At 42.7% G+C, this 25,894-nt stretch overlaps 1 protein-coding gene and 1 pseudogene across 6 annotated transcripts in view; one reads left to right on the forward strand and one right to left on the reverse strand.

Annotated features, from left to right (window-relative positions):
• RHBDL2 (rhomboid like 2) overlaps positions 1–25,894 on the forward strand; it is a 56,950-nt gene that overhangs the window by 11,356 nt on the left and 19,700 nt on the right. For 4 of the 6 annotated variants that reach the window (XM_027109017.1, XM_027109022.1, XM_027109021.1 and 1 more), the window contains exons 2-5: positions 14,236–14,317; positions 15,825–16,091; positions 20,834–20,982; positions 25,058–25,170. In XM_027109017.1, coding sequence (XP_026964818.1) covers positions 15,846–16,091; positions 20,834–20,982; positions 25,058–25,170 — 508 coding nt within the window. In that variant the 5' untranslated portion in view covers positions 14,236–14,317; positions 15,825–15,845. Of the gene's footprint in view, positions 1–2,611; positions 2,687–14,235; positions 14,318–15,824; positions 16,092–20,833; positions 20,983–25,057; positions 25,171–25,894 lie in introns of those variants that run through there. The other 2 variants (XM_027109018.1, XM_027109019.1) reach the window with 2 other exon arrangements.
• On the reverse strand, positions 19,629–20,393 carry LOC113622360 (protein LTO1 homolog pseudogene; annotated as a pseudogene).

Raw genomic sequence — 25,894 nt, forward strand, 5'->3', positions numbered from 1 at the left:
TTTTTTGCGGTACGCGGGCCTCTCACTGTTGTGGCCTCTCCCGTTGCAGAGCACAGGCTCCGGACGCACAGGCTCAGCGGCCATGGCTCACGGGCCCAGCCGCTCCGCGGCATGTGGGATCTTCCCGGACCAGGGCACGAACTCGTGCATCGGCAGGTGGTCTCCCAACCACTGCGCCACCAGGGAAGCCCAGCAAAGCATTTTTTAAAGGCAAGGTGAGGGAGGCGTGACCCAAGGTATGTGAGCAGCTGGTCTACAATTCTCTGATGGTGAGGTAACAGGGTGGTATCACAGGAGTTAACATTATCAATCCTTAGGCTCCAGTAGGCCTGGGGACTATGCGGTCACGATCGTCAGGTAGTTAACGTCTTCCATTTGGTGGATGGTTTAGCATCTGCAAAACAACTCAGGAAATGTGCATCAGATACTATTATCTAGGTACTTCAGAGAGGAGCTAAAGCAGAGGATATGAGGGAGAGGTCTGTCCCGGGAAGGCCCCATAGGGTCCTGCTTGGTTATGGAAGTCATTGACTTAAAATTTTCTGGCTATAATTTATAACAATTTTGGGAGACACTATGTGGTATTGAAACTGCTAGGTGGCATTTCAGGGGGCTCTGAGGACCTCCAATCCTTTATGTCTCAGCGCATTAAGAATTCAGCGAGAGGCAAAGTGATAGATAAGAAGTGATTTATTAGAATAGGACGCTTGTGATGCTTACCATCGGGCGGGTGAGAAGGTGCCGGAAGAACTTAGTGAGCTACAGTTTTATAATCAAAGGAAAAGTGGGGAGGGGGAAAAGACCACCTTCCTCATTTTTGAGTAGACGTCACACTTCCATCATCAGTTCCTCCTCTATGTTGGGGCGGGGACTTTTCTTGTCCCTACGTGGTCAAGCCAGGACTGTCATGGCACTATGGAAAAATTATTTCAGGTCTCAGTACAATGAGGGTCTTTCACTTTGAAATGTCACCCTTCCATAAATTATTGTTTTTTTTATGTGTGCAGAGAGCATGTCCTAAGGGTCGTTAACTTACTGAACTCACTGGACAGGATGTGGGTCTCATGCCACCATTGTGTTATTGTTTTGGGGCATGTCTCATGCTTCTGTAGCATGGTTTCGCTGCTAAGCAAGCCTGCTTGGTTTTATGGTTAAGCAAACCTGCTTTCTTGAGTGATCATTAACTTACAGGGGTCTCCCATAATTTTTTCTTTACTTACAGTCCTCTGGTGGAAATAACTATTTATCTACTTTGTCCCTTTTCTCTGTCCATATCAGTATATAGTGAATGAGGGCACCTAAAAGGTCTTTGGAAAAATCCCTTGGCAATGTCGAGTCTCCTGGGTAAATCTTTTTTTTGGCCACACCACGTGGCATGCAGGATCTTAGTTTCCCCACGAGGGACCGAACCCACACCCCCTGCGGTGGAAGAGCAGAGTCTTAACCATTGGACTGCCAGGGGAGTCCTAAATCTTCTTATGGAAATCTCTTCTTCTACAGATTTTTCTTTTTTTTTTTTCAGATTTTTCTTTTTTAAAGGCAAATGATTGTTCTGGATAAATGAGCACAGCCTGCTCTTTCCAATCCTTGGCCAACACACTGGCTACATGACTCGTAACACGAGCAATGCTTATACCAGGTAGGGTCAGGAAGTAGGAAAGTTCTTTCCACTTTTCCTCTTCTTAAGAATAATTGGTAACTTGAAGGGAAGGTCTTTGGTTCCTGAACATCTCCATTTTTAACCAGAAGGCTATGAGTCTTTTCTACTCTTCCAACATTCTTTTTAACAATCCACCCCCAGTTGTTCCCTAAGGGTAAGATGAGAACATTTCACAGCAGGGCCACCCACTTTTGATCTGAATGTGTGTGTGTGTGTGTGTGTGTGTGTGTGTGTGTGTGTGTGTGTGTACGTGTGTATTTCAACAAAGAGTTGGCAGGCACTTGCTGCAGATAAGAGGTAGGAGGTGAGGCATAATATCAAGTCAACATTAAAGAAAGCTCAAGAAACCTGCATGATCTTTGCTTAATGAGTAGGAAAGCACAGTCAGTGTAGGAAACAATTTCACTCAATGAGTAACACTGTGATGAGAGTGACCAAGTAAATAATTTGATAGCTGTGGAGGTTTTTATATCTCTGTGAGACTGGAATGTGTTGTAATCATTGCTGGCTTGTTTTTGAGGCTCTTGTGCTGTCAGACTGAGCCTCTGAAAATTCTGGTAATCTAGAAAATTCAGATATTCTATCCCAACTATGACCTATAGAACCCATGGAGTATACAGGCCACACCTACACAATTAATGACATGATCTTAGATTAGACTTGCTTTGTGAGGCCCTAGGGAGGGAAACCTTGGACCCAGGAGCAGAAGGGCTGGTGAGCAGATTTCAGCACAGTGTAAGGATGAACTACCTAAGAAGTAGAACTATCAGAAAATACAACAAGCCAATTAAAGTACATTCAGGTTCTTCGTAATTTTTCACTACTCTGAATAGTTCTGCACTGGACATCTTTGAAAGATAGCCTTGAGTACTCGCTCAAATACATTTGTAGCATAGATTTCTAGGAGTAGAAAGGTTCTGTTGAAAGGTATATGCGTTTCATATTTTATAGATACTGCCCAATTGCCTCGTGAAAAGGCTGCATCAATTTATACCTCTTAAACTGCACCCATTTCCACACAGCCTTGTAAGTATGAATCAGTCTATTTCATTGTTGCCAATCTGGTCAGTAATGTTTCCAATGTGGTGAACTGTGCTCAGAAACTCAGGTGTGGATGCAGAAGATAAACGGGAATGGCAGGGACGGGGAATGTCAGACTAGAAGCAGCACCTGTGAGCATCAAGCAAGATGCTGGAGATGAGATGAACCAGAGAGGGGCCTCTGTCCTCAAGGAACAGGCACCCAGACAGGTACAGAACTCAGAGTGTGACAGTGTCTGACTGAGAAGAGAGGTCAAAACAAAATGCCACCATCACTACCAACATGTTCATCTGTTTCTGGAATCTACAGTAGGTAGGACTAGATGTCGGATCCCTTTACTGCACGTGCCAAGGAAGAAAGCAGACACACAGTGCGTCTTAGCTAAACTGAATGGGTCAGATACCTTTGCAGCACAGGAAACGTATTTCACTAAAATATCTAAAATGATGGCCTTGAAGTTGTAACATTTCTGGAAATTTTGAAATCTGGAAAAAAGAAAAATTGCGGGGAAATGTAATCCTTGTTTCTCTAGCTCCTTTTATAGATATAAAGTTGTGTTATTCACAATGTGGAACTTTCCTCATGAAATGATCATGTATGATATTTAAATTTACAATAGGGCTTATTAACACAATGTTAATCACTCCTAATTGAACTTTTTTTTTTTTTTTTTTTTTTTTTGCTGTGCGCGGGCCTCTCACTGTTGTGGCCTCTCCCGTTGCGGAGCACAGGTTCTGGACGCGCAGGCTCAGCGGCCATGGCTCACGGGCCCAGCCGCTCCACGGCATATGGGATCTTCCCGGACCGGGGCACAAACCTGTGTCCCCTGAATCGACAGGCGGACTCTCAACCACTGCGCCACCAGGGAAGCCCTGAACTTGTTTTTTAAAATGCCTTAATATTTGTGTTTAAGAGCTGCTGATCTTAAATCCATACTCGTTTTGCCATTTATGAGACATGAAAGAAACTATAAATAATCATCAATATGCAACGAAAATTAATAAAATAGTTATCTCTACAGACTTAATGTCTGACCCTGGGAGGCTGGGTGAATGGGAGGTAAGAAGCCTTTATTTTCAGCAAAGTTACTGGGGAAAAATAAATAAAAGGGGAATTCTCTTCTTCCCTAAATTTATTGGATATAACCTATTGTAATGTGGGACCTTGCCTAATGGAATACATTTGAAAATGAATTGTGACCTGATTCCTAGTAACTTGCAGTGTGAAAATAGACCCCAGACTCGGCCCCATCCCTTCCATCTGTCCATCCATCCATCCACATACCCACTCATCCATCCATCCATAACCAGTAATAACTAGTAATTATGGAGTGTTTACCATGTGCCAGAAACTGTTCTAAGTGCTTTACATGCATTGTCTCAAATAATTTCCCCCATAACGCTATGAGGTAAGTGCTATCATGATCCCGACTTTAAAATGGGATCTGAAGATCTTCCAATAAATTAAACATAGAATTACCATATGACCCAGCGATTCCACTCTTAGGTATATACGCAAAAGAATTGAAAACAGGTATTCAAATAAAAACTTTATGGGAATGTTCATAGCAGCTCTATTCACAGTAGCCAAAAGGTGGAAACGATCCAAATGCCCTTCAACAGATGAATGGATAAACAATATGGTTTTGTTTGTATATCTGTCTATACAATGCAGTATTATTCAGCAATAAAAAGGAATGACGTACTGATACATGCTACAACACAGATGAACCTTGAAGACTTTTCTAAGTAAAAGAAGCCAGACTCAAAAGGCCACGTAGTTTATGATTCCATTTATATGAAATATCTAAAATAGGTAAATCCATAGAGACAGAAAGTACATTAGTGGGTGCCGGTGGCTGGAGGGAGGGGGCAATGGGGAGTGACTGCTCAATGGGTATGGGGGTTTTGTCTGGGGTGATGAAAAAGTTCTGGAACTACATAGTCGTGATGGTTACACAACACTGCAAATGTATTTAACGTTACCGGATTGTACACTTTTAAATGGTTAATTTTATGTTTATTTTACCACAATTCTTAAAAAATGTAATTTGAGGCTCAGAGAATTTAAGTGACTTACTTAAGGTTACTTTACAGCCGATAGGTTGTAGAGCTGTGTTTTAATCCCAGTCATCTGGCTCTATGGCTCATGACTTTAAAAAAAAAATTCCAGTGAAAAACTTTATTTTGGGCCATGTAGGAAGTTTAGATACACTGGACTGAGCTGAAAATATCAGTAGCATTGGATACCGTTGATTAAGCCCATGCTGGTGACAAACAGTATGTTCTATCTAGTCTTCACAGTGACCTTGAAAAGTTAATATTATTTAGTTTGTGTGTGTTTGTGTGTGTGGTAAAATATACATGACATAAAATTTACCCTTTTTACCGTTTTTAAGTGTACAATTCATGGCATTCACTGCATTTACACTGTTATCCATCTCCAGAAATTTTTCATCTTCCCAAACTGAAACTCTGTATAGTACCAATGAAACATATAACTCCCCATTCCCCCTGTCCCCCCGCCATTCTATGGCTCATGGTCCCAGGTCCAGGGCTATTGTCTGGGGTTGCACATAAAAATAAGACATGACCACTTTCCAGGTCTGTCTAGCCTGTGTACCTGCCCTCTAGTGACCTTGACACTGTGTCTTTCTCCACCACGTTAGAGAAGTCCAGTTGCAGGACGACAGAGTCGTTGAAGTGTGCACAGGATCCTCTGTGGCCTGTGGCTGGGGAGCGGGAGAAGGAAGCCAGGCGATGGAATATGGTTGGGATGAAAGGCAGGGATGAAGGAATTGCAACAGGAAGCTCTGTTAGGAAGGGTGAAGATAAGAATTGGGAAGATACTGCTTGTCTTCTTTCTTCCCGGATTGTTTGGAGGAGTACGTGAGAATTTGCATGAGGATGTGCTTTGAAGAGACTGGGGTGCTCTGCACACTTCCTTAGGACTCACGTCATGACTGAAGTGGACTTGTTTTAAGGGCATAACTCAGCAGAGCAGTTTTAGTGGGGGATGCAGATGATAAGATGTTTAGTGGATACAAACTCCTCCTTCAAGACACTAGGCCACAAGGGGAGGGAAGAAATAGTACAGTGCTTGAGACTTTAGGGTCCAGCAAAGGTCTCACAGATATGACTTTGTTTTTATTATATATTATTTTTTTTAAGTTTAAGGTGTACAGCATAATGATTTGACTTACATACATCACAAAATGATTACCACAGTAGGTTTAGTGAACATCTATCATCTCATATAGACAAAACTTCAAAGAAATAGAAAGAATCGTTTTTCCTTGTGATGAGAACTCTTGGGATTTACCATCTTAACAACTTTCATTTATAATGTACAGCAGTGTTCATTATCTTTATCATGTTGTACATTACACCCCTAGTACTGTTATCTTATAACTAGGAGTTTGTACCCTTTGACTACCTTCATCTAATTCCCCCTCCCACTCACCCCTTTGGTAGCCACAAATCTGATCTCTTTTTTTATGAGTTTGTTTTCGAAGCATAATTGACCTACAACACTGTTAGTTCCTGGTGTACAACACAGTGATTCGTTATTTCTGTACATTTCAAAATGATCACCATGAAAAGTCTAGTTGTCATCGTCACCATACAAAGCTATTACATAATTATTGACTGTATTCCCCACACTGTACATTTCATATCTGTGACATTTATTTTGTAACGGAAAGTTTGTACCTCTTAATCTCCCACCTTTTTCTCACCTCCTCCCACCACCACCACTCTGGCAACCACCTGTTTGTTCTCTGTATCTATGACTCTGTTTCTGTTTGGTTGTGTTGTTCATTTGTTTTGTTTTTTATTTTACTTTTTAATTTTTATTTATTTATTTTGCTTGTGCTGGGTCTTAGTTGTGGCATGAGGGATCTTTAGTTGCGGCATGTGGACTCTTAGCTGTGGCATGCATGTGGGATCTAGTTCCCCAACCAGGGACTGAACCTGGGTCTGCTGCACTGGGAGCTTGGAGTCTTACCCACTGGACCACCAGGGAAGTCCCTGTTTTGATTTTTAGATTACACATATAAGTGAGATCATACAGTATTTGTCTTTCTCTGTCTGATTCATTTCTTTTAGCATAATACCCTCTAGGTCCATCCATGTTGCTGCAAATGGCAAGATTTCATTCTTTTTCATGGCTGAGAAATACTCCTCTGTGTGTGTGTATGCACACACACACACCACATCTTCTCTATCCATTCATCTATTGATGGGCACTTAGGTTGCTTCCATATCTTGGCTGTTGTATATGATGCTGCAACAAACATAGGGGGGCATATATCTGTTCTAGTGTTTTCGTTCTCTCTGGATAAATGCCCAGAAGTGGAATTGCTGGTTCATATGGTAGTTCTATGTTTAATTTTTTGAGGAACCTCCATACTGTTTTCCATAGTGGCTGCACCAATTTACATTTGTACCAACAGTGCATGAGGGTTCTCTTCTCCACATTCTGGCCAACACTTGTTATGTTGACTTTTTGATAACAGCCATTCTGAAAGGTATGAAGTGATTTGCAATTGTGGTTTTCTTGGTGGGTGGGGGGGGCGCACCTCACGGTTTGTGGGATCTTAGTTCCCATACCAGGGATTGAACCCTCGGCCACGTCAGTGAAAGTGTGGAGTCCTAACCACTGGACTGCCAGGAAATTTTCCTCATTGTGGTTTTGATTGCCTTTCCCTGATGATTAGTGGTGTTGAGCATCTTTTCATGTGCCTGTTGACCATCTGTATGTCTTCTTTGGAAAAATGTCTATTCAGGTCCTCTGGCCATTTTTCTTTTCTTTTCTTTTCTTTTTTGAATTTTATTTTATTTATTTTTTTATACAGCACATTCTTATTAGTCATCCATTTTATACACATTAGTGTATATACGTCAATCCCAGTCTCCCAATTCATCCCACCACCACCACCCCCAGCCCCGCTTTACCCCCTTGGTGTCCATATGTTTGTTCTCTACATCTGTGTTTCTATTTCTGCCCTGCAAACCAGTTCATCTGTACCATTTTTCTAGGTTCCATGTATATGAGTTAATATACGATATTTGTTTTTCTCTTTCTGACTTACTTCACGCTGTATGACAGTCTCTAGATCCATCCACGTCTCTACAAATGACCCAATTTCATTCCTTTTTATGGCTGAGTAATATTCCATTTCATATATGTACCACATCTTCTTTATCCATTCATCTGTTGATGGGCATTTAGGTTGTTTCCATGACCTGGCTATTGTAAATAGTGCTGAAATGAACATTGGGGTGCATGTGTCTTTTTGAATTATGGTTTTACCTGGGTATATGCCCAGTAGTGGGATTGCTGGGTCATATGGTAATTCTGTTTTTAGTTTAAGGATCCTCCATACTGTTCTCCATAGTGGCTGTATCAATTTACATTCCCACCAACAGCGCAAGAGGGTTCCCTTTTCTCCACACCCTCTCCATCATTTGTTGTTTGTAGATTTTCTTATGATGCCCATTCTAACTGGTGTGAGGTGATACCTCATCATAGTTTTGATTTGCATTTCTCTAATGATTAGTGATGTTGAGCATCTCTTCATGTGTTTGTTGGCCATCTGTATGTCTTCTTTGGAGAAATGTCTATTTAGGTCTTCTGCCCATTTTTGGATTGGGTTTTTGTTTTTGTAATATTGAGCTGCATGAGCTGTTTATATATTTTGGAGATTAATCCTTTGTTGATTTTGTTTGCAAATATTTTCTCCCATTTGAGGGTTGTCTTTTCATCTTGTTTATGGTTTCCTTTGCTGTGCAAAAGCTTTTAATTTTCATTAGGTCCCATTTGTTTATATTTCCATTTCTCTAGGAGGTGGATCAAAAAGGATCTTGCTGTGATTTATGTTATAGAGTGTTCTTCCTATGTTTTCCTCTAAGAGTTTTATAGTGTCCGGTCTTACATTTAGGTCTCTAATCCATATTGAGTTTATTTTTGTATATGGTGTTAGGGAGTGTTCTAATTTCATTCTTTTACATGTAACTGTCCAGTTTTCCCAGCACCACTTATTGAAGAGATTGTCTTTTCTCCATTGTATATCCTTGCCTCCTTTGTCACAGATTAGTTGATCATAGGTGCATGGGTTTATCTCTGGGCTTTCTATCCTGTTACATTGATCTATATTTCTGTTTTTATGCCAGTACCATATTATCTTGATTACTGTAGCTTTGTAGTATAGTCTGAAGTCAGGGAGTCTGATTCCTCCAGCTCCATTTTTTTCCCTCAAGACTGCTTTGGCTATTCGGGGTCTTTTGTGTCCCCATACAAATTTTAAGGTTTTTTGTTCTAGTTCTGTAAAAACTGCCATTGGTAATTTGACTGAGATTGCATTGAATCTGTAGATTGCTTTGGGTAGTATAGTCATTTTCACAATATTGATTCTTCTAATCCAAGAAAATGGTATATCTCTCCATCTGTTTGTATCATCTTTACTTTCTTTCTTCAGTGTCTTATAGTTTTCTGCATACAGGTCTTTTGTCTCCCTAGGTAGGTTTATTCCTAGGTATTTTATTCTTTTTGTTGCAATAGTAAATGGGAATGGTTCCTTAATTTCTCTTTCAAATTTTTCATCATTAGTGTATTAGAATGCAAGAGATTTATTTGCATTAATTTTGTATCCTGCTACTTTACCAAATTCATTGATTAGCTCTAGTAGTTTTCTGGTAGCATCTTTAGGATTCTCTATATATAGTATCATGTCATCTGCAAACAGTGACAGTTTTACTTCTTCTTTTCCAATTTGTATTCCTTTTATTTCTTTTTATTCTCTGATTTCCATGGCTAGGACTTCCAAAACTATGTTGAATAATAGTGGTGAGAGTGGACATCCTTGTCTTGTTCCTGATTTTAGAGGAAATGCTTTCCGTTTTTCACCATTGAGAATGATGTTTGCTGTGGGTTTGTTGTTTATGGCCTTTATTATGTTGAGGTAGGTTCCCTCTATGCCCACTTTCTGGAGAATTTTTATCATAAATGGCTGTTGAATTTTGTCAAAAGCTTTTTCTGCATCTATTGAGATGATCATATGGTTTTTCTTCTTCAATTTGCTAATATGGTGTATCACATTGTTTGATTTGTGTATATATATTGAAGAATCCTTGCATCCCTGGGATAAATCCCACTTGATCATGGTGTATGCTCCTTTTAATGTGTTGTTGGATTCTGTTTGCTAGTATTTGTTGAGGATTTTTGCAGCTATATTCATGAGTGATATTGGTCTGTAATTTTCTTTTTTTGTAGTATCTTTGTCTGGTTTTGGTATCAGGGTGATTGTGGCCTCATAGAATGAGTTTGGGAGTGCTCCTTCCTCTGCAATTTTTTGGAAGAGTTTGAGAAGGATGGTGTTAGCTCTTCTCTAAATGTTTGATAGAATTTGCCTGTGAAGCCATCTCATCCTGGGCTTCTGTTTGTTGGAAGATTTTTTTCATCACAGTTTCAATTTCATTACTTGTGATTGGTCTGTTCATATTTTCTGTTGCTTCCTGGTTCAGTCTTGGAAGTTTATACCTTGCTAAGAATTTGTCCATTTCTTCCAGGTTGTCCAATTTAGTGGCATAGAGTTGTTTGTAGTAGTCTCTTAGGATGCTTTGTATTTCTGCGGTGTCTGTTGTAACTTCTCCGTTTTCATTTCTAATTTTATTTTTATTTATTTATTTATTTATTTTGCAGTATGCGGGCCTCTCACTGCTGTGGCCCCTTCCGCTGCGGAGCACAGGCTCCAGCCGCGTAGGCCCAGCGGCCATGGCTTATGGGCCCAGCTGCTCCGCGGCACGCAGGATCCTCCCGGACCGGGGCATGAACCCACGTCCCCCACATCGGCAGGTGGACTCCCAACCACCGTGCCACCAGGAAAGCCCTCTAATTTTATTGATTTGAGTCCGCTCCCTCCTTTTCTTGATGAGTTTGGCTAATGGTTTATCAATTTTGTTTATCTTCTCAAAGAAACAGCTTTTAGTTTTATTGATCTTTGTTATTGTTTTCTTTGTTTTTATTTCATTTCTTTCTGCTCTGATCTTTATGATTTCTTTCCTTCTGCTAACTTTGGGTTTTGTTTGTTCTTCTTTCTCTAGTTCCTTTAGGTGTAGGGTTAGATTGTTTTTTTGAGATTTTTCTTGTTTCTTGAGGTAGGCTTGTATTGCTGTAGACTTCCCTCTTAGAACTGCTTTTGCTGCATCCCTTAGGTTTTGGATCATCGTGTTTTTATTGTCATTTGTCTCTAGGTATTTTTGATTTCCTCTTTGATTTCTTCAGTGATCTCTTGGTTATTTAGTAACATATTGTTTAGCCTCCACATATTTGTGGTTTTTACGTTTTTTTCCCTGTAATTGATTTCTAATCTCATAGTGTTGTGGTCAGAAAAGATGGTTGATATGATTTCAAGTCTCTTAAACTTACTGAGGCTTGATTTTTGACCCAGGATGTGATCTATGCTGGAGAATGTTCCATCTGCACTTGAGAAGAAAGTGTAATCTGCTGTTTTTGGATGGAATGTCCTATAAATATCAATTAAATCTATCTGGCCTATTGTGTCATTTAAAGCTTGTGTTTCCTTATTAATTTTCTGTTTGGATGATCTGTCCACTGGTGTAAGTGAGGTGTTAAAGCCCCTCATTATTATTGTGTTACTGTCAATTTCCTCTTTTATAGCTGTTAGCAGTTGACTTATGTATTGAGGTGCTCCTATGTTGGATGCTTATATATTTATAATTGTTATATCTTCTTCTTGGATTGGTCCCTTGAGCATTACGTAGTGTCCTTCCTTGTCTCTTGTAACATTCTTTATTTTAAAGTCCATTTTATCTGACATGAATATTGCTACTCCAGCTTTCTTTTGATTTCCATTTTCATGGAATATCTTTTTCCATCCCCTCATTTTCAGTCTGTATGTGTCCCTAGGTCTGAAGTGGGTCTCTTGTAGGCAGCATATATATGGGTCTTGTTTTTGTATCCATTCAGTGAGCCTGTGTCTTTTGGTTGGTGCATTTAATCCATTCACGTTTAAGGTAATTGTCAATATGTATGTTCCTATTACCATTTTCTTAATTGTTTTGGGTTTGTTTTTGTAGGTCCTTTTCTTCTCTTGTGTTTCCCACTTAGAGAAGTTCCTTTAGCATTTGTTGTAGAGCTGGTTTGGTGGTGCTGAATTCTCTTAGCTTTTGCTTGTCTGTAAAGCTTTTGATTTCTCCATCAAATCTGAATGAGATCCTCGCTGGGTAGAGTAATCTTGGTTGTAGATTCCTCCTTTTCATCACTTTAAGTATATCATGCCACTCCCTTCTGGCTTGTAGGGTTTCTGCTGAGAAATCAGCTGTTAACCTTATGGGAGTTCCCTTGTATGTTATTTGTCATTTTTCCCTTGCTGCTTTCAATAAGTTTTCTTTGTCTTTAATTTTTGCCAGTTTGATTACTATGTGTCTCGGTGTGTTTCTCCTTAGGTCTATCCTGTATGGGACTCTCTGCACTTCCTGGACTTGGGTGGCTATTTCCTTTCCCATGTTAGGGAAGTTTTCGACTATAATCTCTTCAAGTATTTTCTTGGTCCTTTCTCTCTTTCCTCTCCTTCTGGGACCCCTATAATGCAAATGTTGTTTAGTTTAATGTTGTCCCAGAGGTCTCCTAGGCTGTCTTCATTTTTTTTCAGTCTTTTTTCTTTATTCTGTTCCACAGCAGTGAATTCCACCATTCTGTCTTCCAGGTCACTTATCCGTTCTTCTGCCTCAGTTATTCTGCTATTGATTCCTTCTAGTGTATTTTTCATTTCAGTTATTGTATTGTTCATCTCTGTTTGTTTGATCTTTAATTCTTCTAGGTGTTTGTTCTTTAATTCTTCTAGGTCTTTGTTAAACATTTCTTGCATCTTCTCGATCTTTGCCTCTATTCTTTTTCTGAGGCCCTGGATCATCTTCACTATCATTATTCTAAATTCTTTTTCTGGAAGGTTGCCTATCTCCACTCATTTAGTTGTTTTTCTGGGGTTTTATCTTGTTCCTTCATCTGGTACATAGTCCTGTGCCTTTTCATCTTGTCTATCTTTCTGTGAATGTGGTTTTTGTTCCACAGGCTGCAGGACTGTCCTTCTTCTTGCTTCTGCTGTCTGCCCTCTGGTGGTTGAGGCTATCTAAGAGGCTTGTGAAAGCTTCCTGATGGGAGGGACTGGTGGTGGGTATAGCTGGGTGTTACTCTGGTGGGCAGAACTCAGTAAAACTTTAATCTGCTTGTCTGCTGATGGGTGGGGCAGGGTTCCCTCCCTGTTGGTTGTTTGGCCTGAGGCAACCCAGCACTGGATCACACCAGACTCTTTTGTTGGGCTAATGGCGGACTCTGGGAGGGCTCACGCCAAGGAGTACTTCCCAGAACTTCTGATGCCAGTGTCCTTGTCCTCACGGTGAGACATAGCCACCCACTGCCTCTGCAGGAGACCCTCCAACACTAGCAGGTAGGTCTGGTTCAGTCTCCTATGGGGTCACTGCTCCTTCCCCTGGGTCCCGATATGCACACTACTTTGTGTGTGCCCTCCAAGAGTGGAATCTCTGTTTCCCCCATCCTGTCGAAGTCCTGTAATCAAATCCTGCTAGGCTTCATAGTCTGATTCTATAGGAATTCCTCCTCCCGTTGCTGGACCCCCAGGTTGGAAGCCTGATGTGGGGCTCAGAACCTTCACTCCATTGGGTGGACTTCTGTTGTGTAAGTGTTCTCCAGTTTGTAAGTCACCCACCCAGCAGTTATGGAATTTGATTTTATTGTGATTGTGCCCCTCCTACCATCTCATTGTGGCTTCTCCTTTGTCTTTGGATGTGGGGTATCTTTTTTGGTGAGTTCCAGTGTCTTCCTGTCAATGATTGTTCAGCAGTCAGTTTTGATTCCCGTGCTCTCGCAAGAGGGAGTGAGAGCATGTCCTTCTACTCTGCCATCTTGAACCAGTCTCTCCCTATGGCCATTTTTCAATTGGCTTGTTTGTTTTCTTGATGTTGAATTGTATGAGTTCTTCATATATTTTGGATATCAACCCCTTGTTGGATATACCATTTGAAAACATCTTTTTCCATTCAGTAGGTGGCCTTTTCCTTTGTTGATAGTTTTCTTTGCTGTGCAAAAGCTTTTTAGTTTGATGTAGTCTCGTTTGTTTATTTTTGCTTTTGTTTACCTTGCCTGAGGAAACATATCCAAAAAAATATTGCGAAGACTGATATTAAATAGCAGACTGCCTGTGTTTTCTTCTAGAAGTTTTATGGTTTCAGGTCTTACATTTTAGTCTTTAGTCCATTTTGAGTTTATTTTTGTATGTGGTGTGAGGACATCTTTTCCCCATTGTATATTCTTGCCACCTTTGTTGTAGATTAATTGCCTGTTTAAGTATGAGTTCATTTCTGGGCTCTCTATTCAGTTCCATTGATCTATGTGTCTGTTTCTGTGCCTGTACCATACTGTTTTGATTAATGTGGCTTTTTATATAGTTTGAAATCAGAGAGTGTGATACCTCCTGTTTTGTTTTTCTTTTTTAGGATTGTTTTGGCTGGATTACTTGTGAAACTAATAAAGCGTAAGCTTCAGACTTCTACTTGCATGGGCTCCTTCTAAAGCAGTGTATGTACATTTATAATTTTTTTATTTTGTAATTTTAATTTTATATTATTTTTTCCAAAGAACCCCCCTCCCTAATTGTTTAAGCTTCAGGGTACACAAAATCTGTACCTACTCCTGCATAGAGGGCAAAAATGTAGTGAAATCCTATCATGCAGATATAATCATGGTTAATTCTCCAGATGTTTTCCTGTGTAACAATATATTACTTTTTACAAAAATTGGATTGTACTCTATGTAGTATCTGGCAACATTATTTTTTCCCCTTAATATATTTGAGCCTCCCCCACCCCTTTTTTTGACCTGAAAACATTTGATTGAAAGATTTAAATAGTTCAAGCAGAAGTGAAATATAACAGAAGTAAACCAAAAGGAGAAGGACAGTACAGCTAGCACCATGACACAGGGAGAGGAAAGAGTATGGAGAGCAGGCCTCACTGTTACAGACATGCTGCCTCAGTAACCTATGTATCTGCTTGGTATCACCTAGCACAGCTGTAACTGTACAATTATTTGTGTAATTTTTATTGACCTCAGCCTCCTGCATGACATTTTAAACACTTTGGGATAGGGATGGTGACCTGATACAGAGTAGGTGTTCAACAGGTATCTGTTGAATAAATCCTTGAGTGTTTGGATGTTGAGGATTGAGTTCAAGGGAATACTGGATGTGGAAATTAGTAGGAACTCAGCCAAGAGTGTCAGATGTCAGAGAATTGTTGGAAGGATGTGTTTTAGCGAGGGTGTTAATGTTGTATCTGGAGAACCAGTAAGGAAGGGTCTACTTAATTCCCAAGTGCTACAGAATGGGCAAGGTGGCATTTTAGAAGGAGATAAATAAATAAATAAACTCTGATAATTTAGAAGGAGAAGATGTGGGTTTAAATCATTTTTGAGGGGGGAATGGGAAGCGAAAATTTTAACCTATAATGGGGCCCCTAGCATAGTACCTGATATATAGTCAATGCTCAGTAAATCATTTTTGATTCTGAATCAGAAACTAGAGATCTGTGTTTGGCCTGGGAGCAGAAGCAAGATGAAACTAAGAAGGGAAAGGAGATTATTTACTTAAGCTGGACAAAACTGAGTTCAGTTATGCAGTGAGCGTGGTTTGGGCTCTGAGATACTTCACCTCGTGGCAAAGCTACTTCTTACACTAGTGGTTGCTCTGAGAGTCAGTGGCAGAGGGGAAGGAATTGGTATATGAGGTAGAGTTGCCATCCCAAATTTCCAGTCCATCCTTTGGGTGGTGTCAATAGATGAATCCATAAATGACTTCTGGGGAGTCCTCTCCCTCCACTGGGGAGACTCTAGTGCTTTCTCACCATTACACACTGGTGACAAGGGTATGGATATTATGTACATTTGGGCACCAGATCTTCAGCTGCCTTCTATTAACACACAGGAAAGGCATTGGAAACCAATGGTTGTGCCAGAGAGCCGAGGAAAGAGCCATGGCCCAAACACTATAGGGTCATCTGTTTTTCCCTGACATTCATGTCCCTTTCAGGTGGAGGGTGGACCCAGGATAATGGCTGCTGCTCATAATTTGGAAATGGAAGAAGACGTGAATCTAAATAGGGATAGAGAGATGAAAGAAATGCTGGAAGAGGAGAAACTGAGAGCGGACAGGGCAGGTAAAGATCCCTTCAGGCTTAAAAAGGTCCACAGGATTGTCTCAAAATGGATGCTTCCTGAACCGGTGCGAAGAACATACCTGGAAAGAGCTAACTGCCTCCCACCCCCTGTGTTCATCATCTCCATCAGCATTGCTGAGGTAAGCATTCGGGGTGGTGGGCACTGGTGCAAGGACCTCTGGGGGGTTGCACACACACTGCGGCTTTAGATCAGGTCTAGATAAAGACTGAAAAACGTAAGAGGAGAGCTTGGCGATGGCAAGTACAGCACACACAGAACTCGACCTCACCCTCTCCAGAGTTCCCTTCCCAGGTTTTTCTTATGTTCCCAGTCACTTTTAGGCAAGGGTTGAGTTTTATTTTTCAAACAACTCCCCTGCCCAGCAGTGACCACAGTTTTAGTGGTTTCGTTTCATTTTAGTTTGTGGGGACTTTAGAAATCAAATGATTTTGGGGTTGCAAATTGGTTTGATCTCATGAACCAACTTTGATTGATTGGTAAGGTCTATCAGGAGCCATACGTTTAGAAGAATTATAAGTTGCCTCCAGATTTCAGTAGGAAAAAAATGGGATCCTGTAATGATGTCTACTATGGGCAGCATGTAGTGGGTTTCAGACTCTGGTCTAGTGAGCCCTTTTGTTTTCCAGAAAAGAGTGCAAGGCCCAGAGACATGGGGCGATTTGGCCAAGGCCACATACTTAGTTATTTGGCCAGGACTGGGCTTCTCCTGAGCCTTATCTCACCCAGCTTTTTCTCCCACACCATGATGCCTCATAAAGGAATTGACAGAGGATGGCTGCCTGTGGGGTGTGACTTTAGGGCCATTAGGAAGTCATCCTCTTAATTCCCACTGATGCCTCAACTTCCTTATCAGGGACTGTATTAGTCAGGATTCTTTAAAGAAGCAGAACCAATAGGATGTATACACCCGCACACACACACACATTATCTATCTATGTATCTATCATCTATCTACCTACACATGTATATGGAGAGAGAGAGATTGATTTATTTTAAGGAATTGGCTCATGTAATTGTGGAGGCTTGGCAAGTTTAAAATCTACAGGGTAGGGGCTTCCCTGGTGGCGCAGTGGTTGAGAGTCCGCCTGCCGATGCAGGGGACACAGGTTCGTGCCCCGGTCCGGGAGGATCCCACGTGCCGTGGAGCGGCTGGGTCCGTCAGCCATGGCCGCTGAGCCTGAGCGTCCGGAGCCTGTGCTCCGCAATGGGAGAGGCCGCAACAGTGAGAGGCCCGCGTGCCGCAGAAAAAAAAAAAAAAAAAAAAAAAATCTACAGAGTAGGCCAGGACTGGAGACCTGGGGGTAAGACTTATAGTTGAAGGCCAAAGGCCATTTTTTAAAAAAAATTATTTTATTTATTTAATTAATTTTTTTGGTTGCGTTGGGTCTTAGTTGCGGCATGCAAGGTCTTTTTTTTTGTTGCACCTTGCGGGCTTCTCTCTAGTTGTGGCGCACAGGCTTAGTTGCTCCACGGCATGTGGGATCTTAGTTCCCCAACCAGGGATCAAACCCGCGTCCCCTGCATTGGAAGGTGGATTCTTTACCACTGGACCACCAGAGAATTTCCTAATTAAAAATTTTTAAACACATTTGGGAATTCCCTCGCAGCCCAGTGGTTAGGACTCAACGCTTTCACTGCCAGGGGCCCGGGTTTGATCCCTGGTTGGGGAACTAAGATCCGACAAGCCATGTGGCATGGCCAAAAAAAAAAAAAAAATCTTTTTTAAAACAAATTTTTTATTTTGGAATAATTTTAGCTTTACAGAAAATTTGCAGAGATAGTACAGAGAGTTCCTGTATACCCCTGACACAATTTCTCCCATTGCTAATATCTTATATTTCCATAGTACACTTGTCAAAACTAAGAAACTCATATTAGTATATTAGTATTAACTAAACACAGGCTTAATTTGGCCTTTTCCAATTTTTCCATTAGTGTCCTCTTTCTGTCCCTCTTGTACCCTCGAACCCAGGGTATCATGCTGCATTTAATTTTCACATTCCCCCCAGTTTACTCTGATCTGTGACAGTGTCTCAGTCCTTTTTTTGTTTTTTTTTGCTTTAAAATATACTGTTTATTTTTTCTCCAATTATAAAAATAATACATTGTCCAAACAGATAGTTTAGAAAACACAAAAATCCACCCAGGAAAATGACAACAAAAGCCCTTTCATTCCACCAGCCAGAGATGAGCGCTGCTGGTGTCTGTACAAAGGCACATCTGAGGCCATGTGCCCGGTCCGGTCCTGGGCTCCGCAGAACTGAGGTTGGGACTGCAGGCCATGAACTTACAGCGAGACACACATAAGAAAGCCAAGCAGGATAAAGGCGGAGTCTTGTCCTCCAACAACTAGAAGCCGTTTCTTCCTCCTCGGCACATGGGGAGGGCCAGCGTCCCAGGCCCCGCAGTGGCCCCCCAGCAGCTGCCAGGGGAGCACAGTCTACCCAGACGCTCTGGAATGATTTTGAAATCTGGAGCAGATTCACGGCTACCCGCGTGCTAATTTCACTCACGGCTTCCAAATCTGCTCCCTGGGCCAGTAGCGGGTGGGGAGAGGGCTCTGGCCAGGGTGCCCGAGGGGCCTGGACACGGGCCATCACTTGCAGAGAAATGCCCGGGAGCCACGCATCTCATGGGGGACTGGCCTGCCAGGACCTCACCACGTATAGACGATGCCTTTAAGTCCGGGCAGAAGACAGAGAACTCACACTAAAAGGAAGGCTGCAGTAAGGCTCCAAAGTTTCTGCACATAGAGCGGTGGCCTTAAAATCCCCTCCCCTTGACCATTTTTGATGCTGCAGAGCCCCATCCACCCGGGGACACAGGAAGAGCAGGTCTGGGCTCCCTGGGGACAGGGCTGGCCTTTCCTCCTCTCAGCCAGACGCCCACGTCCATGGCCACAGGCGACGCCCCGGGGCTCCACGGGGCACAGCGGGGATCTGCGGGCAGGAACCCCGAGCCTGTGGGTGCGACCGCGGGTTCCAGAGTGGGCACCAGGAGATGGGGGTTGGATTCCCAACTCTGCCGCCCACTGCCCTTGGACCAGGCAGTCTCTTGGGCCTCCGTTTCCTCGACTATAAAACAGGAATAACGCCCACCTCATGGGCTACTGAAGGGACTAAATAAAACATGAGAAGCAGGTCACAGCACTGGCCCATCTCAAGGGTCAATAAATGTCACAGTACCCATCACTCTTTCCCATTAACCTGCTTCGTGTCAACCCTGTGGCTCTCATTTTTTAAAAAACTGTCCCTCTGAGCACTGACCAAAGCCCGGGGGGGTTAAATGGGAGGTTTATCCTATCCAGAGCCAACCTGAGTCTATATCCAGCCAGGCCTGCCAGGTGGCGAGAACCCATGAGCCAACGGCCTGGATCCTGGATCAGAGACAGCAGCCCGGCGAGGGCTCTGCCAGGGCTGCGTTCAGACTGGAGAGCAGACAGGACCCAACAAAGGATGGACTTGTGCGGAGGGGCCCTGTGGGGGGCACCGAGGTGATGCAGGCAGACCTCAGGGGAAGGAAGCCCTTTCACTGGCCAAGCTGGAACCCTCCCTGCAAAACAACGAATCCCCCATCATTGTTTTGCCTTTAATCATATTTTAAACACTTAACATACGAACATCTGTTCCTTGATGTTTTGTCTGTTCGTCTGTCATCAAAATGAAAGTCCAGAACCTTCTGTGCTAATTTTAAAGTTGGGCTGAACGTTTAATAATGAACAAAGCTGCTTAAATTTCCCTCTAATTTTGTCTAAGTCTTCGTGAAGTTTATCATAAGTAGGGTCATCATAAGGGAATTTCTGAATCATTGCAATCAACGATTCTAAGACCTTCATCTATTTGCTGTCTTTCTCAGTGGAGCAACCGTGCAGGAGACATCTCCAAGCAAAAGCGAAACCTTGGTAGCACCTGATCTCAGATCCGATTTTAGCTCCATGAAACGTGCCATGCTGCCTTCCTTCAATCATACCCAAACTACTTCCTTTTTCATAGCCTTCCTGATACCCTTCCCCGTGAAACCTCTCATCCGCCATCATGATGGCGTCGAATGCGTCCTGACTCCTGGCCGTGGCGGCAGCCGTCCTGCCCCTGCCCCTGCCCCTGCCTTTACCCCTCACCCCTCGTAAGGGCAGACCTTACGAGGTCTGCCGCCGCAGACCCGCGAGGCTCGTGCACGGACGCACCAGTCCTGGGGAGGCGAAGTCCACTTCCCAGTTTCAGTCTTTGCTTTCCATGGCTTTGATAGTCTTGAGGAGTACTGGCCGGGTATCCTGTAGAATGTCCCCCAGTCTGGGATGTCTGATGTTTTTCTCGTGATTAGACTGAAGTTATGGGTTTGAGGGAGGAAGACCACAGAAGTGAAGTACCCTTCTCATCAGATCACGTCAGGTAGCAGAGGACAGGGGACATCCACACGACATCCCTGTGACGTTCACCTTCATCACTTGGCTAAGGTCATATTTGCCAGGCTTCTCCACTGCAAAGTTACTATTTTTCCCTTTCCCTCCTCTATTCTTCAGAAGCCAGCAGTGACTTAATTTCACATTAAGTTGTAAATGAACGACCAAATAGTGAGTGTGGGAAGACGAGGGCAGTGGGTATTTAAGAGGGGAAAGTGGGTTCGAAAGATTCTTCTTTGCAGTTTGGTCTACGGCTGCTCCTGATCGCTGGAGGAAGCGCCCACAGTTGTAGGGTCAGATATATGGCAGGGAATTGAATTCCTGTCATCTTCTGAGCACATGCTAGAGAGTGGCCCTCTTGAGAGCTAATTGTTTGAAACAGAGGTAGTGCCCGTGTGCTTTAACGGGGCCTCTCTCTGCAGAAGGTGTGGTTAACGTCTGTGTCTGCCCCTCCCTGTCAGCTGGCAGTGTTTATTTACTATGCTGTGTGGAAGCCGCAGAAACAGTGGATCACCTTGGACTCGGGCATCTTGGAGAGTCCCTTTATCTACAGTCCTGAGAAGAGGGAGGAAGCCTGGAGGTTTATCTCATACATGCTGGTGCATGCTGGGTAAGGACTGACAGTTAAGTCACTGATATCAGAGGTGACTATAAGTCATTGTAACCCCGAGCATTTGTTCGGTGCTTTATTATTATTATTTTTTTAATTTTTTATTTATTATTATTATTTTTCTTTTGCGGTACGCGGCCCTCTCACTGTTGTGGCCTCTCCCGCCGCGGAGCACAGACTCCGGACGCACAGGCTCAGCGGCCATGGCTCACGGGCCCAGCCGCTCCGCGGCATGTGGGATCTTCCCGGACCGGGGCACGAACCCGTGTCCCCTGCATCGGCAGGCGGACTCTCAACCACTGCGCCACCAGGGAAGCCTGGTGCTTTATTATTGATCAGGCACTTTCACGTCCATAATCTTGTTTGATCCTCATGGCAACCCTAGGAGGCATGTGTTACTCCTGCTGTTTCGTGTCTGAGGCTTATGGGATGTAGACTCTTGCTCCGTGTCCCACAGCTAAGTTGTAGAGTGAGGATCTCAACCCATTAGTGCTAACTCTAGGTCCAGTGTACTTTGTATTGCATTGTAACTGCCTAATATTGGTATGTATGTAGGAATATTAATGAGAAGAGAAATCGTTACCAAACCAAAAGTGTGTCCCTCAAGCTGTGTGATGTTGTTAAATGTGCCTTTGAAAATGTGAATCATCGGTGCCATCCTCCACACCTCTGCCAAACACTTAAAAAATTAATTCCTGAGCCTTTCGATGAGTGTATAATAATGTTCATTTAGAATAATACAAGCAATAGGTGATGTGGAGCCTGCCATTTTTGGCAGGTACAGTTTTTTAAAAAAAATTATTTATTTATTTTTGGCTGCGTTGGGTCTTTGTTGCTGCGCGCGGGCTTTCTCTAGTTGCGGTGAGCAGGGGCTACTCTTCGTTGTGGTGCGTGGGCTTCTCATTGCTGTGGCTTCTCTTGTTGAGGAGCACGGGCTCTAGGTGCTCAGGCTTCAGTAGTTGTGGCTCACAGGCTCAGTAGTTGTGGCTTGCGGGCTCTAGAGCGCAGGCTCAGTAGTTGTGGTGCATGGGCTTAGTTACTCCGTGGCATGTGGGATCTTCGCGGACCAGGGCTCGAACCCGTATCTCCTGCATTGGCAGACAGATTCTTAACCACTGCACCACCAGAGAAGTCCCTGCTTACAGTTTTTTAAATGCTAATAGCCTTCTGACCTTGCTCAGAATCCGTGATTCACCATGCGCACTGCAGACAGTGAGCAGCTCGCTGCTGGCCCCTCCTCTCTGGTGGGCTCCTGGGGTTTCAGATGAGGCCAACTTCATGTATGCAACCTACCCAGCCCTGGACCTTGAAAGATAACTGGCCAGTGGCTAAATAAGGATCCATGGCAGGACACAGGGCTCAGAGGCTTGACAAGTTAGGGACAAAATCACCAATTGCCCCATTTCTGTGGATACTTCCACACTTTAGTTTTCCATTTAACAAGTATGTTCGAAGCGAATGTGGCTTCTGCACTCAAAGACTTTAAAATTATAAGGGGGAGCAGTCAGTTAAATAGTAATGCAAGGCAATATAGTATTACAGTATACTGTAGTTATTTAACCTCTTTGTGCCTCAGTTTCCACATCTCTAAAATGGGGTAATAGTACCTACCTCATAAGGTTGCTGTGATTAAATGAGACAACGGTTTTAACAATTTTTACAGCGTCTGACACATATAGTAAGGTGCTCAAAAAGAATTCGCAAGGCCGTGTAGGACATGTCACATATGGGGTTGTATAAATTAGGGATGCTTTTGGATGCAAGTGACAAGAAAATGTAACAGGGGCCTAAACAAATGTAGGTAAATCTTTTGCCCATATAAGAAGCCCAGCGGTAGCTGGTTGGTTCATCTGTTTAATGAAGCCAGGACTCTTGATCCTGTGCTGACATCTCTGCTTTTCCCTTCGCCTTTCTGTCATGGTTGCAAGTTGGCTGCTGTAGCTCTGCATTCAAAGCAGGAAGGGGGAAGAGGTAGTACCAGGTACTGGTGACATCCATCCCTTTTGTTTAGATAGAGGCTCTCTTAAAAGTCTCCTAGCAGTGTTCTTACCTGCATCTCATTGGCCAGGACTACATGACCTGGCTACCCCTAGCTAAGAGAGATTGGGAAAATCAATACCAGCTCTTCTACCCTCACTAGAGGAGGTAGACAAGGGTTAAAGAAATGGATGTTGGATTAACTACATAAATATAAACAGAAAAAGGGGATGATCAGGATGGGGATGGCTTCACAGATGACATGGATTCAAGCTGGACCTTGAAGGGTGCATAGAATTTGGATGAAAAAAATTAGTATTTCTCTTCTGGGTATATGACAGGATCTCAGCATTATGCCACTTCTACTCTAGCTGTTGAGCAGTGGAAAGAGTGCTTGGGGTGATTCTTTGGGGTTTTGTGCTATTAGTCACTTCGTCCTCACACTGTTCCCAGAGGACAGGACGGGATAGCTTTCTTTGAACTTCTTGTTCCAATTCACAAGGTGCACATATTTCAAAAACCTGTTTATGTCTGAGGTCTCCATAAGGTTGGTGTAACTGTCCTGGCTAGGCTGTTTTGTGCTGAATTATGTGTTACGTCTCACGTCTTTGAAGATGGCTTGTACAGTGATAGTTGTGGCTGGATGCACATGTGGCCTAAATGTAAGTAATCTGTTCTGTAGGGTTTGCCCAGAGAACCTCTTCAGTGGTCTGCTGGATATCTTTTAAGTAAATTAGAATTCAAAAACACAATCCCTAAAACTAATATGAAAGCGGCTGCACTTTGTGGAAGATTCAACAGCTGTGTTATTTTTTAAGTTTTTGGTTTAACCCAAAATCTCTTAAAAAAAAATAAAGTATTGTGCTACATGGCAAGTAAATTAAGGATTACTGTAATGTGGTAATTTGCTAAATTACATTCAGAGATTCTCCAGAGATGCTTGTGGGGTTTGACAAGTAAAATAATGTGAATTTCACTTAAAAATATTTTCCCCTATTTAAAAAGTATAATAAAAAGCATCTGTACTCAAAAATGTTATATGCCAAATTATGGTACATGGGAGATACTAACTTTAGCTATTGTTACTAGGTAACTTCTTTTTTTTTTTATTCTGGTAAACTTAAAAAGAAAAAGCCTTTTTAATGTAGAACTGGGAATGAAGTTTCTCTTCCCATCTCTGTTTCATTAAAGACTATCCTGAACTTGCAAGACAGGTTGTTTAAAAATCTATTGAAATTTTGGGGCTTCCCTGGTGGCGCAGTGGTTAAGAATCCGCTTGCAAATGCAGGGAACACGGGTTCGAGCCCTGGTCCAGGAAGATCCCACATGCCGCGGAGCAACTAAGGCCATGCGCCACAACTACTGAGCCTGTGAGCCACAACTACTGAAGCCCACACACCTAGAGCCCGTGCTCCACGACAAGAGAAGCCACCACAATGTAGAAGTTCACGCACCGCAAGGAAGAGCAGCCCCCGCTCCCCGCAACTAGAGGAAGCCCGCGCTCAGCAACAAAGACCCAATGCAGCCAAAAAAAAAAAAAAAAAATCTATTAAAATTTAGACTCAACATGAGTGAATTAGTATTTTCTCAGTAATACTATGCAACCAAAACAAAAGCATATGCCGAAGCTGACATATCATGGCAGTTGTCATCTAAACCCTGTAACTGCAAGCTTATTTTCCTTAAAGAAGCCTTATTGCTCTTTGTTTGACATTATCAGTAATTGTTGTAAAACAGAGCTTATAAAATAAATGTATACTTCTGGGACTTCCCTGGCGGTGCAGTGGTTGAGACTCCACACTTCCACTGCAGGGGGCACGGGTTCGATCCCTAATCCGGAAACTAAGATCCCACATGCCTCACAGTGCGGCCATAACAAAAAATAAGTGTACTTCTAAAATGTCCTTTTATCTGCTTTACATATTGAGGCTTCGTGTAAGATTTTATTTTTTTAAAAAGTCGCCTAAAAAAATTGGAAAGTGGAATTCAAGTTAAGCAAGTTCTTAACTAGAAACAACACATCAATGCCTGCTAATCTCCCAAGGAAATAACTGCCTGGGCTAGTCATAATATTTGACAACTGTGTTTGTCTCTGCAGAGTTCAGCACATCCTGGGGAATCTTGTTATGCAGCTCGTTTTGGGTATCCCTTTGGAAATGGTCCACAAAGGCCTCCGCGTGGGGCTGGTGTACCTGGCAGGAGTGATTGCAGGTTAGTGTTCTGAATGTAACACAGAATCAACACCTCTGGACTCTTAGGAGGTAATAAACAAAGGTAATAAACATTTTTTTAAAAATAAATTTTATTTATTTATTTATTTTGGCTGCGTTGGATCTTTGTTGCTGCCCATGGGCTTTCTATAGTTGCGGGAGCAGGGGCTCCTCACTGCGGTGGCTTCTCTTGTTGTGGAGCACGGGCTCTAGGCGCGCCGGCTCAGTAGTTGTGTCTCACGGGCTTAGTTGCTCTGTGGTATGTGGGATCTTCCCGGATCAGGGCTTGAACCCATGTCCCCTGCATTGGCAGGCAGATTCTTAACCACTGCGCCACTAGGGAAGCCCGGTAATAAACATTTAAATCAAGATTTATTGCATTCCTCATATGTGCTAGGGTACTTGATAAGTTTAGAAATACGTTAATTAGAGATAAGATAAGCGTATAGAGAGGTCTTTGTGCTCATTCTCAGGTACCTCACAGTCAGACAGGGTTTTGTGCCATTGGAAACTGAGTAGTTTGGTGTTCAGGCGTATATATTGGATAAAGGACTAAAGCCAGAAGGTCCTTATTTGTCAAGACTGATGATTTGGGGAAATAAGGTGATCAAGATTGCATTTAAGGAAGATAACTTCAAGAGAATGTTGAGAATAGCTAAAGGGACCCAAAGACTGGGTAGGGACTATCACCCTGGGACTAGCGGCATATGCCATTGATCTCTCAT

The sequence above is a fragment of the Aethalodelphis obliquidens genome, unplaced genomic scaffold (genome assembly GCF_003676395.1).
Source record: "Aethalodelphis obliquidens isolate GAN/ISIS:26980383/991018 unplaced genomic scaffold, ASM367639v1 scaffold9, whole genome shotgun sequence".
Lineage (NCBI taxonomy): Eukaryota > Metazoa > Chordata > Mammalia > Artiodactyla > Delphinidae > Aethalodelphis > Aethalodelphis obliquidens.